Raw genomic sequence first — 27,091 nt, forward strand, 5'->3', positions numbered from 1 at the left:
ACCTCTGCCTTCTTCCCCTTCCACCTTGCTGTATCCCAACACCATATGAATTATCAATAACAGTGAAGTACTATCTTTACTGTGGAAGGAACATTTTATGGAAGCTACTTGTACAGTGTCTCTACTGCTCAGTCTTCAAGGCTTGTTGATGTTCCTGCAGTATCAACATCATTTCCAGTGTGAGGAGAATGCTCAGAATGATGTTGACATGTTTGTTTGTTAGTTTGCCTTGACTTTTAGCAACCTGAAGAGGGCATGTGGCTCGATTTGCACTAATATTGACCTCATACCACCACAACACTACCGAGATGATGGTGTTTAGATGGTATATAGTATTGGGTAGTAACCAGGAGTTGTGCAGTCACCAGGAGCTGAGCTTCTGCTACTCAGGCTTCCCTTTTCAAAATTTTATATGAAGGAAATGATTGTTGCCAATGTATGCTGACACTATACATGGTCCTTGGAAGCATCTTGCTTTACAGTTTATGAGCAATACTAATATACAGCTGCATCCCGAGAAGCATGTACTTCCTGCTACCTTCAGGACAGTTGACTTATTATATAGTATAAAAACATCAGTCAAGTGACCAGAATGCATAACTAAAGCACATGCATACAGACACATGGGTGTAGAGCTGAATGAAGTGTTTCCAGGTTATTCTGTGGTGCATTGCATCAGACCCAAACCCCTCCCTGTGTGAATTAAACCCTCCTAGTGTTTTCTGAGTTTTTTATGTAGGTTGAAAAGTTTTATTCAGCTGAAGTTATGTTATTGTGTTATTTTTTAAGTTAAGTTTTAAGTTATGTTTTTTTTTTTTTAATAACACCAGTTTTCAAAGAATTTTAACAGTAAGATGGTAGCATAACTCCCTTCATTCTCAAGGCCTTTTTATAGATGAGAGTTGGTGTGAAGTGAGAGTGCAAGGCCCAGTTAGAGATGTTGGCTAATAACAAACATTAGTGTACTCTTTCAGGCGCGAATGGAGATTGGTGGAGAAGCACTGAGATCACAAAGCTATATTGACCCCAGAGTGGACAGCACACTCCTCCTAACCAGTTTATGCCCCTGCTCTAAAGCAGGCTTTACTGGATTCAACCCATCTCCAACCCCTGTCGCTGTTCATGTAGTGATGGTAAAGTGCCCTCATGAAAAATTCCACTTTTTCTCTGTCTGATGATTCTGAGTCTCCTGATAACCTGATCACCTTATTCTTAAACATGGATTATCCAGCCTCCTGTGCTGAATGTATTTAAATATTGAACATGAATGACTCCCCAAACAAATGTGTAAATTAGAATTTGAATATCTTAGTGGTAGGGGGCTAATGGAGAATCATATAATCTTGTTGTCATATCAATGCTTCTACCATTTATAAAGTAGTTCAGGGTATGACAAAGTAATGATTTTAGTACATTCATAATTACCAAGTACAAATTCTGTGTAACATTGGTGTTACAGCAGCACCCTAATAATGCTGTCACGTCTACTGTGACATCAGGAGGAGATAAATGGCTAATGTTTCTGGCAGATCTTTTGGCTTGTCTGGTCTTAGCATTAAATCACAGTGACAATGGCACAAGAATAGTTGATTTCATTTGTAGACTGTCTGCCTCAGAAGGAGTGTGAGAGACAGGTCCTACACTAGGACTGTACAATGTACAATGAGGAGATGAATGTGTTTTGATTTTATTAGTTATGGACCTCAGCATCCTTAACAATGTGGCTTCTGTCAGCATACTTGTAATCTACTTGTAAATAAAATAAAAATAAAATTCTAGATAGATTAATAGATAACATTTTATCAACAACTATCATACACCTCTTCTTTCTTTCTTTCCTTCCCTCTTTCATAGTATTTTTTTTCTTGAATATTTTACTCTTTCTCTCTGTCCCCCTCTGAAGGGTTAAAACACTGAACATATGCTCATGCACACATCGTAGGCATTTGTGTGATCACACCCTGCTTGTAATTACATCAGATAAAACCACTGGGGGGGAGGGGGGTGTTAATTAAAGTTATCACTTGTTTAATTTGGCCCACATTAGGAAAGAGAAGCATTCATATGAGAATGATGGCATTTGAAACAAGATTCCACAGCAATGTGTTGTGCAGATGTGTTTTGAGAGGGCTAGACATGGCCTAGCCAGGGTCTGTCTTTACTGCCTGTGTTTTGATCTTCTGGTTCTCTGCTTGATCTCATGTGAAAGCAGTCTCAGTCCCATGGGCATGGGGATTGCAGGAAGCAGAACAACAAACTTTGAGAAGGCAACATTAGGCCAAGAGATAGGCAGGAACTGGAAGACCACATCCTGGCTTATCTCACTGGAATTGTGCTTCTGAATGTGTTAATTTGCTTCGGGTGCTTTGGGCCATTATCAACATATTTGTTATAGAAGCAGCTGTCTTGGTGTAAGAGTTATGCCCAGCAGATACAGCTGGGCTAAAAATATAACTGGTCCAGTTAAAAATAACTGTTCATATCTATTATTAGAAATGAATAAAAACCCCACTTTCTTAATCCACGACATTTTATGAATGAACAACCTAATGCAGGGCAATCACAGCCCTCCAACTATGCTAGTCAAGCTTCAGTATAAATGATCTCAATGTGATGAAAGCCTATAAAAATGTCATAGATTCAGAGAAGAATAGATGGTCGATCTCTGCTGGCTTCTCAAGAAACTTTGGCTCTTGTAAACACTGATTTATGTGCTCTAATAATACAGTTCAGAATAACTACATCCATGTGTTTGGGCTTGTTTGATTATTGATGTATAGCATCACATTGGGTTTATTGCTTAGTGAGCTCATCAATTCATTTAAAAATAGAACCAGGTGTAACTTTGACTCAAGTCACTTAGAATTTAAAAAAATAGCTCACTGACTGATAGATTTTGTTTAATATTAGCCTGGCCATTTGGAAGGGGTGGGACAAGGTGGCTTGTGTGAGTATGCCCAATCTGAGTAAGTAACCCACAAGGACAGGTGAGGTCAGAACAGAATCAAACACAGCAGGTAACAAGGATTAACCCAGGAAGTACAAGACTGTGACCCTGAAAACCACAGAATGGGAATTATTTTGGGAAGGCTTTATGCAGAGATTCATTTCACACATCCTTAGAGAATGCAATATTAGTATGGTCGGTGTCTGTGATGGAGTGAGAAAATAAACCTGAGGAATGAAAGGTATATCTTAGATATTTCAGGTCAGCCAATAATTATGCAGAATGTAAGGAATGAAATTTCCATGGCTATAAGCCAAAGCCTGCCACAGATGCTACTTTGATTTGGCATATTTTGAGAAAGCTAAGTGCATTGTTTGTTTTAGAGGTTCTAGTTATGTTTGATGGTCAATAAGGAAGATGATGACCTCACACCAGAGCTCCATCTGCTTGGTTTAACTGTTGATATTCTAGCCTCATGTCTGTCATTATTGTACCCTGAGGGAGGTGTGTAAACCATAACTTGTGATTAAACACATCTTAGGTTTGACTCTGTACTTTTATGATTATTTTATGCTATTTTCTTGGCATGTGTTTGCAGTTTGTGAAAACCTTGAAAGCACAGTCAGCAAATGCAGATTAGTACAATGTACAATAGAGACAAAATAACTTTCAATTAAATATGACAGCCTACACTTTAACCTTGTAATCTCTATTTAATGTCAAATCCAACATTCTAAAATGCAGCACAAAGGCAACACAATTTGGCCAATAAATTACTTTCCTTGCTGTATTTAACAGTACAATCAGATTAAATTCACATTTCATTTGTTAAATATCTGATCAAAAATGCAGCCCAAATTTAGAATGTAATTTATTTCCTGTCTTTCTCGGTTAATGTCTACACAACATTATGAAAAAAAGATTCCTTAACATAAGGGTTTGATGTGGCCTTTTTATAGGTTATTGTGTAAGGTAATGGTTGTATTATGTACAAATGAGGTAGGGATTCATGCTTTCGAAAGCACCAAATGTTTCACACATCAAATCATGTCTTGGAGTTAGGGAGGTGCTACTGTACTCTAAGGGTTTTTTTGTTTGCACATTCTAATACGTCACTGAGGTTAACCTCAAAATTGTCCCTCCTACTCACAAATTAACGATTTTGTACATGATTTGTATGTTGCAATAAATCATTTGACTTGATGGGACCTTTCAAATCTGTAGAAAGTCCTAACTGTTTAAGGCTCTTGCACTGCCAAGATCCGGTACAGTGCACCAAAGCCGCACCCTCTCTACAGCTGATTTCTACAAACCGTCTACTGCCCACTACTATGTGCCTGTAATGCACGAGTGCACGTGCTGAGTTCTATTTTGGCAGTGGTCTGAGGATGGGCACTCACTCTCCTTACTTTTGATGCTCCTTCTAGCTCTTCATCTTACCATGAATCTCCCTTTCTGGATATCCATGAAGCCCTGCTACCCTGGTCTCCTCATACCAGTCATGGTGGACTGCGTGACCTCAGACTCACCCATCTGATCTACACTGTAGGTCTCCCTCACTCTGTGTTGCACCTGGGCAGGTCTTCCCTCTTTTTTTTTTTTTCAATCAGAGCACTGCACGCATGACGTACTAGGCTTTTCTGGGAAGTCCCACTTTTTGTTGAAGGAGCATATAATGGTTCAGCCTATTGAGTTTGCATTATATCTGATTCCAGTGAATTAGAGTTATGAAGAGACATAAGAATCCCACTGGATAAGAACAGTTAAATTTGTATTTTAATGGTGCATCCAAACAAGGCGTTATTCCTGGTCTGTTTTGCAGCATATCCATGTGGTTCTAGTACCTGTAACTCAAGCTATTTTATTTTTCTTGGTCCATTCCCTGTGAGTGTCACAGGTGCCCCTCTGGTGATGTTGTTCCCCATGATGATGCTTTCCATGTGCCCTGTGTTTTGAGTTTGTCTCGGTTCTGCTTTTCTTTTGGAAATGTGCTTATGTTTTTACCTGTGTCTTGTTTAGTGGCCTGTGTATTTATGCCCCTTACTTCTGTCTTTCAGTTGTCAGTTATTATCACTGTTAGCACTGGTGTTCTGTCTGTTTGCTTACTTCCTGCTGTTATACTCACTGAGAGTTCTGTAGTGTATTGTTTTCTCTGTTCTAAGATTCAATTTTCTGTTTAGTGTTTTTCAAGACATTCCCACTGCTCCAAATGACAAGCAAATGATGGTGTGATGGCAGTTTTTATTTTTGGGTTCGTTCTTTTTATTAAAAGGAGGATATGATATCTCATCTTGCAACTTTGTCCTGCTCTCTTCTCAGCATGACAGAATAATTGACCAGTCAAGGATGCAGCAAGAGGACCTTGCTAGGCTTGATAAGGAAGCATCCGCTTGCTCAGGGTCACCCACCTGCTCTGATGCTCAATGCTGTATTTAAACGCATTGTGGACAAACTGGATGGATTCAAGACTCCTCCGGGTTCAGCGAATGTCAAGTAGCAGACTGATTGTGATTCCCTTATGGACCTGCACAAGGCAAGGACTGTATCAGGTCAGTGTACCCCCCCCCATACACCAGGTAACGCTCCAGTGTACCCCCCCCCCCCCCCCCCCGTACACCAGGTAACGCTCCAGTGTACCCCCCCCCCCCCCGTACACCAGGTAACGCTCCAGTGTACCCCCCCCCCCCCGTACACCAGGTAACGCTCCAGTGTACCCCCCCCCCCCCGTACACCAGGTAACGCTCCAGTGTACCCCCCCCCCCCCGTACACCAGGTAACGCTCCAGTGTACCCCCCCCCCCCCCCCGTACACCAGGTAACGCTCCAGTGTACCCCCCCCAATACACCAGCAAGGCTCCACCAGACCTGAGTCACCCTGTCCTGCACCATCAAGTGCTTTCAGTTACCCCTGCCCTGCTGCCCACAGTGCCTTCCCTCCAGAGGTTGCTGCCTCACTCATAGTCCATCTGTCTGCTCCCATGCCCAGTGTGCAAGGAACTCTGAGCTAAAGGGAGCACCCAGGGCTCTTTTGTCTGTGTCTGAGGCCTGTTACCACCATGGAAAACATTGCTCAGCCTCCTGTTTCCTGCTCACCGGAGAGCACCGTCTCCGTCATGCCCTATTCCCTGGTGAGTGCAGTATGTGCTGCACCACACCTGCAGGGGGTGCTCCCTCCGCCATGCCCTGCACCCAGAATGTCACTGCTAGCTGCTACCGTGCCTCCGTACCTGTAAGGGCCTCCTCCTGCTCTCTCGTCCGGTCCCTGCTCAATGCTTTGCCCTGGCTCTTGCCCCTGTTTAGTCTGTGTTTAGTCTGTTGCGTCTGAGTTTGTGTCTGTTTGGTTCTGGTTTGCATGGGCTATACATGGAGTGGGGTGGAATTTTGTCATGATTGTCCCTCTGATGTCATGGTTCCCACAACACTTTCCATGTTTTCTGTTTTGAGTTTGTCTTAGTTCCACTTTTATTTTGGTTATGTGCTTTCCTGTGCTCATGTTTCCACCTGTGTCTTGTTAAACATTTACTGGTCTGTATATTAATACTCTTGGTTCTGTCTTTCATTTGTCGGTTATTGTCTGTCAGCGTTGGTGTTCCATGTGTTTTTCTTTCTTCCCATCACTATGCTTGCTGAGGTCTGTAGTGGTGTTTTCTAAGTTTTGATTTTTTGTGTGTTTTTTGTGTCTTTCAGCTCATTCTGTTACTAAATAACACCTCATGCAGCTGAAACCTTCTCTCCTCTCAACATGACAGTGAAATATTTTGAAAATGGAAACATGGCACACAATAAGATTTGAGAACAAACATGTTAAATACACTCCATGTGCTGCAGGTGAATCCTTTATATTAGTCTGGTAATATCATTGTTATGGCATTTTTTTTAAACATGTTTGACTGCAGTGGCAAACATCAATGTTGCCTGACAGTGAAATGCAGTTTAGACTCTACACTAACTGAATGCTAGCATACCATGGTGATGTGCTCTCCTAGTAGCATTCTATGGCAACTGTAAATAGTTCCATGAATAGATATTTGATTTAATGTTATTTGTATTGCACTTTTTACAATATACATTTTCCCAAAGCAGCTTTCCCAAGCTGAATACATTTTCCCAAAACAGCTAGAAATGGTACTTACAAGCAACTTACTTCAAGTTCTGTTGTTTTTCCTTTTGCCATATTTTGAGTTAATTTAACAATGATCTATCTATTAATCTATAAATAAGATCAAAACTAGTTTGAAAGTTTTAAAAAAGCTTTAAAATATTAAAGTTTTCATGTAAATAGTCTTAATTTCCTTAAACAGGTGCACAGAGATATTAGTTAACATTTTTATTAATAAGGAGCTGAACCCATGATCGTCTAGATTAGTGGTTCATAGTCACCAGTCTTAACAGCTCATATGCATATGAGCACAGTATCTTCCCAACTTTAACACAGTAGACTTAGTTCACAAAAGGCTCACAAAACGCTGCCTTTCTCTGATGAATTGGCTAGGTGTGTTAATGCATAGAAAAGACACAAAGTGCATGGGGTTAGTTCCTAGCACTGGCACAGAGAAACACTACTTCAGCTCCCAGACACAAGGTCCAACTTCCAAGCTGAAGCATTTCTCTGTTTGTCACTACAAGAATTGCCTTGCATGTATGTCTGTAGGTGCCGGCCTCTGGTTAATACTTGTGCCTGGAATTCAGGCAGCATGCCGTGCAGAGCAGGGTTACTAGAAACATCTTCATTGCCCAGATGCTTCACTGGAAGCAGGCAAGCAGAGGCATGCAAATACTACATATATCTGTTGAAAACATCATAAAATTATATTTTCTGCTGGGAACCCCTCCTTGCATTTGAAGGTGGTGAAACATAATGATTAGATGTACGAGGGGTGGTTGTCAACTTGAGGTGTGTCCATAACTCTCAGTCTTCTTAAGACATTCCCACTGCTCCAAATGACAAGCAAATGATGGTGTGATGGCAGTTCTGGACCTCGTGTAGTGCATGAGGGAAATACAAGGTCACACCTGGCTATGACAGCATGTACAGCAGCCTGATATACCTGTTATGTGCTGGATTGCCTCAGGGGCATCTTTGCACAGCCTGCAACTGGGGTCCTGCCTGGTGTGGTAGATCCCAGCCTCTATTGATCTTGAGTTCAATGCTTGTTCCTGTGTTGCCATGATTATTGCCACTGTACTATCATCAATCAAGCCTTTTCCAGACATTGGTAGGATTTCTCCATATCAGCCACTATATGCTGCTGGTACATACCATGCAGGGGTTTTTCCTCCCATGATGGTCCCTGCTCCTGGCTCTGATGCTCACTGGTCCTCATCCCCGCTCCTAGAGCTTACTGTACAGTCTCAGAGTGCTTGATTTTGGATGTTGCCATCCATGTATTGTGAGGAATTTCCTTGTCTTGATGTCAGTGGCTTCTATCTCTTCCTTAAGCTCTCTTATTATGCTAGGAGAGTATCTGATAATTGGCAGTGCATAGGTGTTGATTGCTCAAATCTTGTTTCTCCCGTGGCTGCTTTCCTTGCGACCTCTTCATGATTTCCATTTGCCTATGGGTACTTGTAGGTACTTGTAGCTGCCCTCAGCGTCTGTTAAATTAGCATCTGTTAGTGTGATCCCCTCTGTTCTAGCCATTACCCTTCTCCATGTAACCATATGACCATACGTGTGCGATGTGAACATTTTCCTCTTTCCTGTTTTGTCTGGTATACATGAAGATAGGGTGGAGGTAAAGGCTGATCTAAGTAGGAGGTAGTAAAAGTTTCATTGTAGGTACACAAGGTTTCCAAAGAAACAGAACAGACGTCTTTCATCAGCTGTGCAAGCAAAGTGCATCTGAGGTTCTAGGAGTAGACAGACAGATAGATAGAGTTTTAGTTTATTGAACCATTTTTTATTTAATAAGATGTTAAGCTTTGGTATTTTATTTAGTTATTAGAATCCTATCTTATTAATGTAGTTATCATGTATTGCTGTCACGGTTGGTCGGTCCACCACCGAGAAGGACATACCCACGTCAGACGGAGCATTTGTCTACCCCGTTCTCAATCACCTGATTACTGATTGGAAACACCTACTCCTCATCATTGTGTCCTCCTATTTATGCACCCACAGGTCCCAAAGAACAATGCTGTGCATTAGCACAGAATGCGTGGCCACCTAGAAGCAAAGCAAGCAGCTGTGTCTGGGCTCACCTGCTAGCGGTTCAGATGGTGGCTCTGGACCAGCAAAAGCAGGAGATCTGGGAGGTTCGCTCAATGATGCAGGTAATTGGGCATTATGTGCACTGTCTGGCTGCGAGTCCAGAGCAAAGGGCAACCCCCTTATCAGACCACCGGTGCCTGAAGGGGTAAAAGGACTCATCGCTACCCCTGAGGCATATGGAGGAGACTCAGAAACTTGTGAGGGGTTCATTGTCCAGTGTGAACTCTTCTTTGGGTACCAGCCTCGGGTAAAGCTCGGACTTGGGGTGCGGTGCTAGTCACTAATGCATCACCCCTGATGCACGACTACTCCGAGTTCGTTCGGGAACTAAGGGCTGTGTTCAACCACCTCCATTGGGATGCTCTGCAGACAAGCCCTGTTGCGCCTTAGGCAGGGTCTCAGACAAGCTGCTGACTATGCCATGGAGTTCCGAACCCTGGCTGCAGGAACAAGACGGAATGAACCCGCACTGATCGACGCATTCCTTGGAGGGCTACGGGCAGAGTTGCAGGGAGAGCTGGCCTGCAAGCAGGAAGCTGCCTCATTGAACGAGGTAATGTGTTTCGCCATCACCTACGACCGCCTCCTGCAAGAGCTGCGTTGGTACCTCAGCCAGGGCTCACCACAAAAGGAGGGAACCTTAACAGCCAGACAGACTGACCCACCAGAGGAGCCTATGCAGCTGGGCATGGCAGGAGTACGGCACCGTCCCGGGGAACAAAAGAAAGGTAACACTGCGGTGATTTGTTCCCCAATACACTTGATGTGTAAAATACCAGTCGAGGTGTCATATAAAAACCACCTGCTCTCTGCTCTAGCCTTAGTAGACTTGGGGGCAGCCGGCAACATCATGGATTGGGGTTTTGTGAAAAGGTTGGGGATAAGAGCATTTTCCCTACCCTCCCTGCTGAGTGTGCTGGCCCTGGACAGAGGCTCTGTAGGTCTGGGGTACATTACCCACCTTACCCCCATGTTCGCCTCATGACCAACAGGGCGCATACAGAACACATTGCCTCCCTCTATCCTCCTGTCCTCGCTCTCTTATGCTAGGTCTGCCATGGTTGTGTGCGCACAACCCACATGTGACATGGCCTGACAACCGGTCTATTTTCTTCTCCAGGTTCAAGTTCTGCATAACCTACAGGCCTGGGAAGAAAAACACCAGGGCGGACGCGTTGTCCTGGCAACACCACACAGAAGCCCTACCGATGAGTGTGGACCCTGTTCTTCCCCTCTTGTGCCTCTTGGCATCCCTAGAGTGGGACCTTGACCAACAAAGGCCGCAAATCCACATCTGCAGTGCCCATCTGACCACCTCTATGCACTGCTGAAACATCGGGGTGCTCTGATCACATGGGCACATACCTCTATGGGAACAGGGTACGCTGGTGCCACATGTACGACACAGTTAATAGGCACTCAGTACTGGTGGCCCGCTATGCACAAGGACGTGAAATATGTATCTTCTTGCATAGTCTATGCCCATAGAAATACCCCACATGTTCCCCACATCAGTAAGTTGCTCCCCCTGCCTACTCCTCTGAGACCCAGGTCACACCTCACTGTGGACTTTGTCACTGACCTACCTGTCTCTGAGGGCAATATGGTAGTTCTAACTGTCATCGACAGGTTCTCGAAGATGGTCTGGCTTGTCCCTTTGGCGGCCCTGCCCAGTGAGCTGTAAACAGCCGACCTGCTGTTCTGCCAATTATTCTGTTCCGCCAATTAGTCTGCTGGAGGACATCATGTCCATACCAAGGCCCTCAGTTCACGTCTCAAGTGTGGAGAGAACTGCTGGATAAGCGCAACATCACGGTCAGCCTGACGTCCGGCTAGCACCCACAATCGAACGGGCAAGCAGAGAGGGCTAAACAAGAACTGGGTAAGTTCCTCCATCTATATTGTTAACACCATCCCAAACCATGAAATGCGTACCTCCCCTGGGCGGAGTATGCACAGAACTCTCTGCGTCATGCGGGTACTGGCCTTACTCCCTTCGTGTGCTTTCTAGGGTATCACCCACCGCTCTACCCCTGGAACACCCCCACTTCGGGCCATCTGGCAGTTGAAACCTGGTGCAAAGAGAGCAAACAGACTTGGGAGGAGACACATCAGCGACTACACAATGCAATCGCCACGTTCAAGAGGAAGGCAGACAGGTGAAGGGGGTAGACCCCACGATACACACTGGGACAGAAGGTGTGGGTCTCAACCAGAGATGGCCATGCGGGCGCCACGGGCAAACTGGCCACAAAATACGAGGGCCCGTATACAGTCAAGGAGAGAATCAATCAGGTAACTTACTGGGTTGGTCTGGCAGGGCGTAGTTGGGCTTCCCGGGTCTTCCACATTTCGGCACTGAAGCCCGGCCTACAAGGTTTTAGACTCCAGCCTCATCGCATCCTTCCACAGGTGCAGGCCCATGCTCCAGGCGGCTGGCGGTGTCTTTGGGGGGGGTTCTACCATGGTTGGTCAGTCCACCACCGAGACCGGGACACACCCACTTCAGACAGGATTCGTACCGTTTGTCTACCCCGTTCTCAATCACCTGATAACTGATTGGAGACACCTACTTCTCATCATTGTGTCTCCCTATTTATGCACCTGCAGGTCCCAAAGAACAACGCTGGGCATTAGTGGTCAAGGATACTATGGTGTTCCCTCGGTGCATTGCAACTTGGCATTTGTAGCATCCCTGCGGATTACTTTACCGTTTACATTGTTTGTCATGGATAATAAAGAGCATGTTAGCTAAACTTTTCCTCTCGCTTCTTCTGTGCCGCCAGCGTCACAATTGCTTGAACAATGTGCATAAAATCATCAGAGGAAACGCAGAATGGTTTCCAGTCTTTAGGGTTCTGTCTTTGTGGTCTTTATTTTCATATACAGTCCTTTCTGTGTTCATTGCTGTTCAGTGCTACTAAATTACCAGTTTGTAAACGTTATTATAAAATCATAACGTGGTGGTATAAGTGTGTATATTTTATCTTGAGAATAGTTACTGAGAAGTTAAATAATAATTTCCAGGTCTTTTTTTTTTTTCATCCATGTAGATGATCCAAAGTGTCTCTACACCACTAAATGCTGACTACAAATCCACCATAAATACGAGGTTCATCATGAGAGCAGCCATCCATTACCCAGCTGGCACCATGGGCATGGTAGGCCAGGAAGACTCCAGCCTATCTACATTACCCATGCTATTCCTGCAGTCTTTAATGAAACATTTTGGGTGGATCTTTAATTTTACACTGTGGTAATATGCAATATTAGTGCTTATTTCTAGACTAATGTATTTAAAGGAGACAGGAAGGACAATAGGGAGATATTTAAGGAAAACTAGACTTTATAATGTTCAAAAGTTTGTATGTTAAAACAGAGAAGACATTTTAGACAAGCTGTAGCAGGCATCTTCAACCATGCACCTGTAAGAGCTCTCTCTCTCTCTCTCTATATATATATATATATATATATATATATATATATATATATATATATATATATAAAAAACTCTCTCTCTCCCTCTTTTAAGTGAGGGGAGACAAAGGCTGCTTTTCTGGCCACAGGCTGCCAGTGTCTGGCGTTTAGTTCTGGGGGGGGGTTGGAGATAGAAGTGGCCTTCAGCTAGAGGGAGAAGGGAGGATTGGAAGGAAAGCAGGTCTGAGCAATACTTGAGCTGGGGTGTATGTGTGTGTGTGTGTGTGTGTGTGTGTGAGAGAGAGAGAGCGAGAGAGAGAGAGAGAGAGCGAGCGAGCGAGCTTCAGATGCCAGCAATGATCATGCTCCTTCAGCCTTGCCTGTGAGGCCAGTGACCAATAGCAGTTAGTGGTAACTGATGGATTTAAAACAGTCATCCAGTCACTGGGAGGTGCAGTTGCTGAGGTTGTAATTAGGCAGCCTCTGCAGAAAAGTCATGGGCACAGGGATGGTCATTTAAGAGCCTGTGACTGCAGTGCCTGAGATTTAGTTTTATTGTAAAGTCTCATGGAAGAGAAATCTGTCATTATGATGTTAAATATTGTAGGCATTCCTCTGCTTAAATGAAGGAAACTGACTGTCTGGCATTCCTAACACATACTCAGCAGGGACGTTTGTTTTGTTTTGTATTTTCATTAAAAATTTATGACATTCAAAAGATTCTTGTTACTTGGTTCCATCCATTAAGAAATGTGTTTGGTGTTTGGTAAATGTGTTACTGACATTTTTGGCAGAAAGTTTATTAGTATTGAGGGTTTTGTTTGCATCAAATGGTGTTTATGTGAAGCACTTTGAATTGCCACTGTGTATGAAAAAATGCTCTGCAGACAAACTTGCCTTGCCTTGCCTCACCTTGCCTCACCTCACCTCGCCGCATATTGTCTTGTCCATTAGAAATCCATTAGGCCATTCATTTCTTGTCCATCACATGAGGCATGAGTTACCCCTGACCTTCTGCTTCTCCAGAGCTCACTTAGAAACTCCACCGCAGAATGTAGAGTCCAAATGCAGTGCCATTCGTAGGGATCAATGGGGCAGCAGGGCAGTTTCTGACACACTTTGTTTTGCACCTGTGCTGATGTCTCATGTTGAATCTGTGTATGATATGGAATAACCCTCTGTTCTAATATGCATTCGTGTGTAACTGAGTGCCATATAGAACAGTTATTGGGTTACATATGATTTTTCCATCATGTGCTTGTGTGCATTGTTTGCAAAGTGGCCAGATAGACCAAAATAAACTGCAGGCAATGCATTATGAAAATATGCAATTAGAATTCAAATCTCTCTGTCTTCCTTTCAGTTTTTTAGACATCCTGCTATTGTTTCAGTGCTTACTAATGAAACAACAGCAGTAATTAGTTCATTATTTTTAATCAGTTGTAATTAAATATGTAATAAAATGCTATTGATGGATAACAGTCATATTAATGCTTAAACATGCTAGAGTTAGCCAGTCAAAGTGCAGTCTCATTATGCCAAAGTTTTTTCTGAAATCAAGGGATTGATTCATGCTTTCATCTCACCCCCTTTTCTGTTTCAACCAAAATATTATTGCAGGACAGAATTTGCAACTTTAAATATCAGTTTCTAACTGTGGTGAAGAAGAAAGTGAAACCACCTCTGGATGTCTTTGCTAACTCAAAGGAACACTTTGAGTGTGCCAGGATAACTTCCTGTCCATGACCCAGGATGAAATGATACATGATTTCTGTTAAACAAACAGCTGACTTCATTCAGCATGCATGCCTGTAGAGGAACTGATTTGTAGTAACATGCTTGACACTTCATAGACACTTCATAGAGCGTAGACCTGGGACTGTGGTTTTAAGTCCTTTTCAAGTTCTAATTATGTATATACATTTATGTATATACAATTATGTATATACATTTAAATTTATATATACATTTGTTGGAAACACACTACTTTGCACCTACACTCACTGGTATGTGTCACGCACAGACTTGTATCGATGTCATTGTGTGACGTATGAGGCGAGGCAGGATGCACAGACGTTTATTAAAACATGTAACAAAACCAAACCAAACATGAAGAACATCAAACAGCAACACTACTTGGAACGTAACAGGCAGTGTGAACATACAATGAGGCAACGCTGAATGAGTCAGTGCACAATGAGGCAGCTGATACACAACATACCTGAGGTTAAACACCTACAACCAACAAGAAAATAAGGGTTTAAATGTGTACTAACAATGATCATAACTATAGACAGGTGCGGCAGGACCAATGAACACAATAGGGGCATGGTGTTAGACACATACACACATGCATACTGGGAGGAGTTTGGGGGAGGGAGCCATACTATGACACCCAAAATATCCAGCAAAATAAATCATCATAACTGATAATCAAATTAAATTACTGAATATATTCAGGACAGAAGTTGTCCAAGACAAGACAACCCAAGCACAAAGTCAGTCTCAGATTTTGTTGATGCTATTTCTGGAATTTCCTACATAAACTGCCCATGTTTTGAAAAATAGTTTTTTTGTTTATTTTTTTGTTTTCTTTCTAGCTACTTGAGAAGTCTAATAGTGTTCCTGAGGTAACACAAATATATTAGATTGAATATTTGCCAGATGGGCTTCAGTGGGTGGAATTTTCTGTTGTATGTTTACTGAGGATGTTTTTTTAATAAACACCTCCTGATGAGCTGACTTTTATCTGCTGCTTTGGTGAAACAGCACTACATAAAGCTGTGAGGTGTGCCTCCTTCCACTTGTGCATGCTTGGAAGTTTGAAAGTTAAACACATCACAATTTATGGCATGTAAGAAAGGAGACAGACAGAGAGAGAGAGAGAGAGAGAGAGAGAGAGAGAGAGAGAGAGAGAGAGAGAGAAGCAGAGAAGCAGAAAGACAAGAGCCAAAAAACAGGAGGAATATTAGACTGGCAAACTGCAGTGCTCTGTATAAAAGCAATAACTGAATATAACATATCATCACTGTGCAATCACTGTGCAATCACTGGGCTCTATTCCTTGACCCGATCCTGAGCCAGTTGGCATTTTCATACATTCTAAAGGCATATGTAAGACCAACATGCCTGATAAATACAGTTATCACTGCTTTGTAAAAGCCCACCCACATCCATAGCAGGACCACCTACTGTCTTACTGGGTGTGTCCTCCAGAGACCCAGGACTCTTCCTGCTCACCTCAAACCTCCTATGGTCTGTTTCAGTCATCTGGGATCAGTTGAAGTGACCTCCACTGACTCATTGACACCTTTTTTAGCCTCTCAAGATCCTCTGGCCTCTTGAACAACTGGTGGGGGAAGTGGCAACCATGGGAACCCACAGCCTGATCTGTCTTATGGCCTGAGTGTCAGACTGCACCTTGGGGTTTTCTGTATGACTCATCCAACAGCATATGTTTCTCATATGGTCTGAGAGGGTAGATGCAGGAAGCCTTGGAGTAACCATAAGCCAAGATGCTGATTCTTCCAAACAGGTGGTACTGACTTACAGCTGTGCTTTCATCTCTTGTGTGGTGAATCTCATCTGGTTTCAATTATTTAATAGCTTCCATATATAATAACTTTTCATTCATGAATTTCTGCATGCTCCATCATAAGATTCTCCATTTTCTGGTTTAGGGCACACAGTGCCTTTTGCCTGCTCTACAACCTAAACTCACCCTCCTGTCATGGAAAATGAACTATAGAACTTTGCTTTATCACATGTAGTCCAGCAACCCAGCAAGGCAAGCGAGTCATGTTGGACCATCTGAAGGTCATGAACTCAGAGAGATTATGATGTGGGGTTTGACTAACAGTGAAAAATAAATGGCATCATCAAGCAGTGTGCAGCCATCTCACCAGCCCAATTGTACCTGTACAGAAAATGTGACACAGCTAACTGATGGCTATTTCTGGCTTAGTTAACTATGCTCTATTTGTCATTGTATTTCATGAAATTGCAATGTATTGCACATTCACAATGATCATCATATGTTTAGATGTTGAAGCCATGGGCTGTGTAATTGATGCTGGTAAATTTTTTTCAAAAGCAAAAAGAGTTTGTTGGTCTAAAGGAACAGCAGACGAAACCTTCAATGATTCTGATTATCCATGTCAGCAATTACAGAGAGTTCTGTCATGAATAATATAACTTGAGAAAGCTGAGCCTGGGCTGAATGTCAGAAGGAGCTTTGCTTTCTTCTTTCCTCTGGCACATCTGATTCTGCCGATCAGGCCACTGTCACACACCAGGGAAAACTCAACCAATGTACTGTGCATGAAGATCCCTGGACTGAAGTCTGAACTGCTCATGAAGATTGACTAGAATAAGAAGGTGACCAAGGTGATTTGAGCCTTTGGGCTGAAGAACTGTATATAATACCCCACACATTGTTAGAAACATCTAAATTAAGGTGTTTTGGTTAGAAACACTTTAATTTGCACCAACATGCACTGGGATAAGTATGTCTTTAGAATAAGTGAGTTTTCACATGTCATTTTCACTGCCTGGTTAAGAGTGTTAAGCCATCCAAAATATCCAGTAAAATAAATAATCAAAAACAATAAACAAAAACATGCCATTTTATATTAGATTGCCACAGCTTTTCAGGTGAAAGTACTACATTGTTGTCCATAATTGTATATTTATTCAAGTAAGGTTAGCAGTAATCCTTACTTTTGGCTTCTGAAGCAATTTCTGGACATGCTATAAAGTCATGCATGAGTCCAGAAAAAGGAATCAGCCTCTGAGTGAGGCTTATTCTGCTCCCCACCGTGGTACACCACAGTCCAAATAAAAATGTTACAATACACCCAGGTTCAGGAAAAGATGGCCTTTTCTCTACCTGAAACCATCTTTTTTAAAAAATCTCTGAACCATACAGTTTGGGCTCTTTTTTCTTCTTCATCATTTTCAACTGTCTCCTCAAGTCTTCTCAGAGCTGTTTGCCTGTGCTGGCCCAGAGGGAGACCAGGCAGTGAAAAGTTGTGTTCCTGGGCAGCTCTGAAACCCGCCGCAGGGAGAGAATGGGCTCTTTATTCCGGTCCAAGCTATGTATGCTCAGCAGCTTCCACACAGGGGTGAGTGGCTGTGCAGTGTATGCCTGTGAGAAGTGTCCCCCTCCCCATCACATAGGATATCACATAGGATTGGATGCTTACCCAAGGGATCAAGAAATAAGCCCCCTCACACAGTGAGCAAAGTCATTAATGAGCACTGGGATGTCAGAAGTTTTAGTACACCATCAGTGAAGCAACATTTTGTTTTTTAATTTAATACATTTTTACTTGTTGTCATTAGATGTGTAAACATTTTTTTAAGAATTTGCAGCTGCATGTGACTCAGCATGGAAAATAGTGGTGTTTACATCTGCCTACCCAAACTATGTTTGGCGAGGGGTTGGTCTCAACACGAGATTTACTTCCACCAGGTCAAAAGTCACCCATAAATGGTCCAGGTCACCTGGTTTCTGCTCCTAAGGGGAACAGGAATGGAACTGTGCTGCTGGAGGAAGGTCAAGCCATGTACACTGAAAGCAAAGAATTGGTTCAAATTATGAGATATAATCTCATCTTGAGTGTTATAGCCATTTAAACTTTAACCATTTTGCCTGGCTCAAAGTCTACATAATCAGCAAAGAAAAATAATGAACAGATAAAAATTGAAAACTACTCAAATAGCATCTACACATGTTCCCACATCTCAAAGTCACCTTTGTGGGTTTCGTTTTACAAGCTGTTATACTGATAGTGTTAGAGTAACAGCTCATGTGATCATTCTTTTCAAGTGTGTCCAACATGCTGTAAGCACTACATTATGAATAAATTTACACAAATACACATGTAAGAACTAGACAGCTTCTCTTAAGACTGACTGTGATGTTATTCATTTATTTAACTGAACATATAAACATTTGGACATTCAAAGAAGCTACATATAAGTGTGGGATAGTGTTAACTCATACATATACAAATAAACATACAAGAAGTAATAAATGAAAAAGACAATGTTATTATAGCGTCAATTAAATATCACATGCAGTAAAATGGTATCGTAGTGATCAAATGAACTGATGAAAGTCATGATTATATGTCAGTCAATATTATTAAATGTAAATTTAAATGATAGCTGTGCATACCTTCACACCACCATGCTGGATTTGTGTGCTGTCCTTAATATAATATGTGTAATATGTATCCCTTTTCATATTGTATCATGTGTCTTGTGACTTCTTTTTCTCAAAACATTCTAAATCCATGCACCAAAATTATAATGTGAATGCTTATTGTGTAGGCGTGCCCTAATGAGACATGGTGGGGTTGTTCAATGGCAGATCGGTATTCTAATTTCACACTTATTGCAATGTACATATTACTTATTGTGGCAATATAATTAACTTTTTTTTTATCATTTAACAGAAGAGGATAGAAACACTTGAACACTGTGAAAAACTACAATCATTTGTTCTTATCAATTTAGTGTTTATATTCCAAAGTAAAAAAGTCTTATCTTTATTACTGTCCCTATGAGATACTAAAATTTGCTATTTCCTTTTGGATCAATAAAGTATTTTCTTATTTTATCTTAGAAGATGTGGTAATCTAGATCATTCTCAACATCACTGCTATGATGTAGTAACAACTAAAAACTGTCCCTTTTTGTGAAGGCTATTATAAACTATAGCATGTACATTTTTACAATGTGTCAGTATGATGTCTGTGATATTTTGGACAAAACAGATTATTTGTGTCACTAACAGTACTGTAGGTTTATATGTAGAAAAAATAAGAAACAGGATTCCATGTAATACAAGAGTTAAAAATTTTTATCATTTTGGTAAAGCAGTGGTAAACATCACAAGAGTTTAACCCACGTTAAGCCAGATTGAGAGCACTGCAGTATAGCTAATACATGACTATAGCTAATACCCTAAGGCAGACTGACATAGCCCTGGTATAAGATAGAGTGCTTACACAGATCGCTGTCTGAGTTACTGGTTTCAACAATGTCTTTGAATAGTATAATGATTATGTTATATCAATAATTATTTTTTTTATGGTTCTCCTTATTGTTATTTAATATACTGGGATATCTCCAGTGTCCTACTAGAGTACATGCATTTGCAACTGAAGAATTTCTTTATTTGTTTTAAATTATTCACAGATTATTAACATATTTTATTTCGAATATTCATCCTGGATTTGATTTACGTTTGGTTTTAAAGATGTTTATTGATAACTCTTTGCTGGTAGAAACTGAACACGATTTCGTTATATTAAATAAAACGTAGTTATTTAAACCATCCATCCTCAAAGTGGGAGACCACAACTATTATCTGGAGACGATAACCTAACTAGATTAGCACAATTTTGGATGCTAGAATGAACCCAAATTACTGCCATCACTAATATGTTGGCCAGGGTGAATCGTCTCACTGCAGTTCTCCCGGACTGCAGACTGCTGGCATGTCGATTCCCAGGCCACTTGGCGAAAACCTGTGCCTGCCTTTGAGGCGCGCTCTTGAAGGGGACGACTCCAGAGACTGCATAAAGTTGATGGGTGGATCCCAGGGCGACTTCCAAGCTTCGTGATTTGCTAATCGGAGGCTTTTCCCCTGTCATTTTCCTGTAATCGTTGGTCTGCTTTGGAGCTTGGCCGGCCCTCTTGACGGTGTGACTGCGAGGGTATCGGATGCTCTGTGCATTTTGATTAAAGCCCAAAAACCTTCAGTCCGAAGGCTGGGCAAAGGAAAGCAAGCTCGAAGTGGCCTGGACTGGCTGTGAGAAGAAACACTAAACTCCTCACTTATGGCTTTGTAGAATAGATCCGGCACGTTTGGGATTGTGGAAGGGACATAACTGAACAAAACTTGAAGTCGCCCTCATTTGTTCACGTTCGTGGGCGCCCAACCATGGAGATGAAAAGGTGGTCCACAAGGTGGAAAACGAAAAGGTGGCTTTTGGATTTCACTGTAACCAAACTCATCACGTTATCCCTCGTGCTTGTTCTGCAGGCTCCGAATGTCAGAGCAGGTAAGACAAGCTAGGTTTCCAAACTTTTTTTTAAAGTCATAGGGACTGTCAGTCAGACCAAACCCTGTCAGTCAGAACAGACCCTAGCCGTGTTCTGTCCCTTCATATAGAGGGACTACGGGAATAACATTAAAACCTTTGTATTAGAACGTTAATGCTTTAGCAGTATTGCTGTACATTAAAATAAATAAAGGTTATCGTAAACAAGTCTCACAGCTGAAGCCACGAACTTGTGAAATACAAGCACGGCAATATATTCAAGTGGTTTTCCAAGTGAATCACATTTAGATGTTTGGGTTTTGTAGTAAAATACGGCCGCTGGTAAACAATAACATATGTTATGAAGGTTTTTTGTTTTTTTGGGAGGGGGGGGGGGGTTTGTTTGTTTTTTGTTTTGTTTTTTAGGCTACAGCATCCTAACATTTTATCAGCCTCATGCAGATGTAGAACACAGCTTTACACATGTACTGGAGATGTGCTGTCTCGAATATGCAAAGTATAAAAAGTGTTTCACGATGTACTTGGTTTTTACGTGGATTTTACGCATGGCTATATATGTTCACGGTGTTTCATTGATCCAGCGACTATGGGACCCTCGTTTTATCAGATGTGAGACGGTTGACGATTTCCATCTAGTTCCACACAATCGTAGTGAGGAAACAGTGAAAGAATGTGTGAAGTCTTCTGTGAGACAACATTTAAGATTTATGCAGGAAAGAAAGCTCTTTGTTTGAAGCAGTGGTCCGTTAGGTGTGTGTGGACACGGTTGGCAGGGTGAAATTCCTCCGGGGTTTAGGTTGCTGTCTTACAGTTTGTTAAAGAAGTTTTCAACAAACGGAAAGGTATCCGACAAGACTAATGAATATATTTAAAAAGTGCAAAATAGGACATTAAGATGACTCATATGTAAAAATAACTTTAATTACATAGTTGCGGCTACGTGGGTCTACAAAGCGTATAACGGTTGTTACACGCTGTCTGCCTAATATTAATGAGAGATCAAATGGTAGTGCGACAGGGAGGACGTTCATTATGGGCGTGCCACAATAAAGCATAATCCTTGCAATTATGGATTCAGTTCTAAATAGACGGCCTATCTTGGAAACACCTAACAGTTAATGTTGCTTTTTTGTTTTTTAATAAGCCAAGGTGCTCTTATATAGGCCTATTAAGAGTTACTCTTGAACTGGTAGTTATTACAGTGATTAAATATGATTTGTATCACAAACGTTTGGTATGGTGAAACGAATAATTCAACTAATTTAACTTCTACTGATGATTTATTTTAGATTAGGTCTGTTTTCTTCGGGTGTTTTTAAATAGCTGTGGGATCTCACGCAAAGATACGCAAAGTGAGTATTTTTCACCCGCAGGAGTGGTGTATCGCGATAAATTAGAGAATCGATTCAGAACGCCAGCCACAAGGAACACCCAGTCTCCACGCAGACCTAGTCCGCACCGAAGCCCAACCGGGGGCTCGGGCAACCTCGTGCCCAGCTTTTTTTTTTTTTTGCCTCTCATAGGTTTCTGAATCTGTGTGCTTTTGGACAAGGAGGCGTTGTGCTCGAACCTCCATCCAGCGGGGTGAGAACGTTTCTGCGCTAAGTGCCGCGCGGTTATTTGATGATGGCCCTCTTCGCTCATCCCCTATTATTTCAGTTCAAAGAGGCAGCGCAGCACTAGGGCCTATCTGGGACAGGTCTGACTCCCCATGTACAAGAACAAAGACCCCGCAATGTTAAATTAAACCTGTAATTTATCCGTTAAACCCACTCTGAATTTTTTTTTTAAAGTAAAACGGATAGAGCAATAGAACAATTTTATAACTAATTTTCCGTGTCTAATGGCTGCTTTATTAGAATTTGGAACTTGCGGACAACACAACTTGAAAGCCGCTTTTATTCATTTTAGTGTATATATATTAATACAGTTAGTAGATTCCAACTGCCATCGCAGCACCTGGAATGTGTGCTATGCTAGTCGTTCTTATGATGAAAGCTGACTCTACTGCATTAATCTCTTTCTTCATTGGTTAAACCGTGCTGAGTTAACTTGATGGTTTATGGCTTGTAAAGGCATTTCTGTAGGGTTCCCTCTTAAGTTTGCAGTGTACAGACACGTTTTCTCGGCCCCTGGGGCTCAAACATCTCACATGTGCATTCCTTCAAACAATGCTCACATTTCACAAATCTCCCCTAACCTCTCTGCTATCTATTACGGTACAGGGGCAGTCATAGACAAGAACACATTTACCTTTTAGTTCAGGACGCTGTTCACTACGAATTGCTGCTACAGAACTTTCCAGTCGGTTTGGTGACTGTAGCCATCCATAAATATCTCCAGTTATTTATATGTACTATAATTACACATGGTGCACTTGTCTGGATATCTAGTTTTACATCAGAAAATGTATGTTTTAATATATTTTTCATTATAAGTAAGATAAGATAGTAATATAGTGAGCATTTTGCAATCGTCAAGTGGGGTGGGGGGGGGGGTCATGAGAAATTTTTTCAGGCACTCATTCCTAGTGAAGTTTTCTCAGTGAGGCTCTGTGGCATAATGCCGCCTTGTTCAAACAGCAAGCGTGTGTCAAAGAAGGAGGGGGATGGAGAGAGAGGAGGGAGAGATGGCGGGTGGGCGTGATGGAGTGGGGCCAGATATATTCTGGATGAATACATCGGTAGAGCCTCAAGGAGCTGCAGGTGAAAAGGTCTGTGCTTTTCCACTTGATTGGACCTAGCACACTGCTAGCTTTCCTTGCTGCTCTGGGGACCTTTTCAAGCTTTCATGCAGAAGATTCATGTACATGCACGTTTGATAAATGAGTTGTTCCTGCATTGTTTATGGTTTCCTGCTCCCATCATGAGCACTAGATCAAGCTCTCAATGAAATTATTTATTGAGATAGAAAAACCCACCCTGCTTTTCCTTTTGGCCCCTTCCATTGTGTGATGAATATTTCTGGGGTGGTAAATGAGCAATTATGTTTGTGTATGTTTGATCATATGGTCAGCCTTTTAACCCTGATTTATTTTCTACTTTGTGTTGACATATGTACATCTTTACACACACACACACACACACACACACACACACACACACATACACATCATCCAACATATCACACTCAATGGCTGTATCTTTGCATCTTTGAGAAAAAGAGGGAAAGCTCCAATAAAGGGGAAGTGTGTGTATCTATGTGAGTTTTTCTCTGTATGTGTGTGTGTTTGCCAAGTGGTCTTGGTAAACTCACACCAGCTCATGAGTGGCGCTTTTCTGAAAACTGCAGCTATTCATATGCAGTGTTGATGGAGCTAGTGGACAGTGCAATTTCTTCCTGACAAAGGCAGGCCATGACTACACTCCTGGAACATATAGCCAGTTGTGCAGGGAGGAACCTCAGGACTTGCAAAGAGAGCCCCGACTCAGTCTGAGAACCTGGGAACTGTGAATCAGACAAGGCACACAAACACCTACAGTGTGAGGATAAACACATGCTTACAGTCTAGTCTCATCTTCCAGTCTCAGTCTAGTCTTCCAGACTTCTGTTCTCCTGGACATGTTTTAGAGTTTTCATGATCAATGTCCAAAGCTCGCTAATCTGAGAAGCTGTAGAGGAGCCGGTCACTAACTGCATTCACGGACCAGTCAACACAAAGACGCTTCCTTTCTGGTCCAGATGAATAGAGGTGAAAGGCCTTTGCTTTTCAGAGGTTTCAGATGGTAGTGTAGAGGTCCTCAGCAGTGGTACTGGAGTGGTTCGCACCTTTTATCAAACTCTGCCCTTTAACCTGTCTCATAGCTCAATGGAAAAGCGGGGGGGGGGGGGGGGGGGGGGGGGGGGGGGGGGGGGGGGGGGGGGGGGGGGGGCAGTGTCATCACGTTAGAGCATAGCCAAGATGGTCGTTTTAAACAGTGAAAATGACTGAAAACTGAATAAAAATGAACAGATGAGGAGTTTCCGTGGGGCTGTTGCGGAATCAGTGACAGTAATGTAATTAGAGTAAGGTATGTACTGTAGATCATTGCTCTAGGAGGTTCTTTATCACTGAATTTGTTTTAGGACATTGGAAGTGACACTACATTTATTATTTTCTTGATTTTGATTCTCGATTTCCCAGCATGTAGTATTATGATAAATAAAGTTATGAATTGGTTCTAAATGGGTTGGTTCTAAAAACCAGTAGAAATCAGAAATGAGCATATTGTAGATCACAACTTGTATTCTGGGATGCTTAATAAACAGATCTGTGTGTCACCCTTTGTGCATCTGTTGTGGAGTTGAACAGAGCTTTCACTCATTTGGCAGAACTCAATGTTGACTATATTTTAATGTGCAGTAGTATCTATTTGCAAATACTGGAAAAGGAAATCACATATTCCTTTCCAAAAACAAAGTAAGAGAAAGTTAGTCCAGCAAGGAGAGAGACCTACTAACAGAGACAAGGAGGAAGTGAGAGAGGGAGGAAAAGATACAGAGAGATAAAAGAGATAAAAGAAGGATTACAGACAGAAAGAAAGGATGGGGAAGAAAAAGAAGGGAGACAGTGATGTGGAAGAGTGAGAAAAACAGGGATAGAGAGAATTCTGAGGTTAAATTGCTCTGAACTGCTATCAGAAGTTAATTAGAGGGTAGCCCCTTTAGACAGCTCTGGACAGTTTAACAGCCTCATAGAGATTATATAGTGGAGTAAGATGGTCATCACTCAGCAAATAATTCAAATCAAATGTATTTTTATAGCTCTATTTACATCAGATGTTGTCACAAAGCAGCTTTACAAATGTTCAATTCCATGCTCCCAATGATCAAGCCAAGGGCTACAGTGGCAAGGAAAAATTCCCTAGAGCATGAGGAAGAAACCTGGAGAGGAACCAAGACCCGGGGAGGAGGGGGGGCATCCTCCTCAGGCTGGTCTAAATTCAGTTTAGACTTCTACACATTCCTAGTTATGCATGATATTTTGCTCACACAGAACATTTTTTTTTGTGTGTGGTTGCTTTGAACAGGGGTAAGTTTAAGATTATATGGATGAAAAGTGATTTTGATGATTTTGGTCAGTTACTTGGTCTCTTTGATTTTTTTAATTGATTCTCTTTGGTCTGAATTTCCTGGGTCCCAGAATGTGGGGTGAGTTAGATGTCTTTAACCTTTACCTTTGGACTTCGGGGTGCAGTGAGATTGACCAGCTGTTAGCATGCTGCTGATCTGGCTTTAATACATAAATTTCCTCTATGCCTCTTTTGCTGGAGGTTTCATACTGTAGATGAAAAATAGGAAACTTTATATATATATATATATATATATATATATATATATATATATATATATATATATATATATATATATATATATATATAAAGAGAGAGAAAGAGAGAGAGAGAGAACAAGAGAGATTCAAATTATAGTAAAGTACACAGACTTTTCAGAGAAACAGAATGGTTCAGACAGAGGTCTTTCATCAGCTGTGCAAGAAAGGTGCTTCTGAAGTTCTGGGAGGTGGATCCAGTTCATATTAGACAAATTAGTTGTTTAAATCATAATGTTTGTTCCATAGGATTTTAAAGTTATGAGATTTAGATTTATTTTTTTTAAATTTAATTTCCTAACTTCATTGCTGACATAACATCACCTGGTAATGCAAACAGATATATCATTAATATAATGTCCATTAGTATTAAAATGCCTTGCCACTGGAAATGACAAATCCTTAATTCTGATGTCTGAAGCTGTTTAACAAAGCAATTAACAAGCCTTCTCTTGGTTTCTTCAGTGTAAAGCTGATTACATCTCTTGCAATTAATACAGTAGACAACTCCTACAGTAATGCATGAATATGAATGGGTGATAAGTGATCCTTTTGTGCCAGTTATTTTATTGGCTGTATTAATACATTTGCATTTAGCACATCTAGAGTTGTTGTAGATTGCGGTACTACAGCTATTATCTGAATAGTCATCTCACTTCTTATGGGCATGTATTTGATATTTTTCTCTCATCTGTAAGGGATAGTTTGCATTGTATGATTGCTTGCATTTCTTTTTTTATACAAAAGTTCTTAAGATTGACATTTCTCTTCCAAAGTCCTCACATATATTCATTCTTACAGGTGATGTGTTCTGTGTTTATAGCACAATTTCCAGTTTAGTTTTTTTGTTTTTTTTCAAAATTACACCCTTCCTTCCTCCAATCTGCAGGTTACATGAAACACTGCTGAGGTGAAATACTCATTGGTAACATACACTATCTTTGCTCTTTCCCTGCTCACAGTCGAAACAGTGGACGTGCTAAAAGTATTAGATTTTCACAATACCCCTGAAGGAGTGCAGAAGACGTCAGGCTTCTGCACGAACAGAAGAGCCTCACAGCCAGACACGGCCTACCGAGTGGCAAAGACAGCCCAGATCAGCGCCCCCACTAGGCAGCTCTTTCCAGGTAAACC

The 27,091-nt window shown here is 41.6% G+C and overlaps 1 protein-coding gene across 3 annotated transcripts in view; it reads left to right on the top strand.

Moving 5' to 3' along the window:
• Nucleotides 1-20,370: 20,370 nt before the first annotated feature.
• The window catches only part of col11a1a (collagen, type XI, alpha 1a), a 73,143-nt gene continuing 66,422 nt past the window's right edge, over nt 20,371-27,091 (top strand). For all 3 annotated transcript variants that reach the window (XM_035530847.1, XM_027021521.2, XM_027021522.2), the window contains exons 1-2: nt 20,371-20,649; nt 26,920-27,084. In XM_035530847.1, coding sequence (XP_035386740.1) covers nt 20,529-20,649; nt 26,920-27,084 — 286 coding nt within the window. In that variant the 5' untranslated portion in view covers nt 20,371-20,528. The remainder of the gene's footprint in view (nt 20,650-26,919; nt 27,085-27,091) is intronic.

This window comes from Electrophorus electricus, chromosome 10 (genome assembly GCF_013358815.1).
Source record: "Electrophorus electricus isolate fEleEle1 chromosome 10, fEleEle1.pri, whole genome shotgun sequence".
In the NCBI taxonomy this organism is placed as follows: domain Eukaryota; kingdom Metazoa; phylum Chordata; class Actinopteri; order Gymnotiformes; family Gymnotidae; genus Electrophorus; species Electrophorus electricus.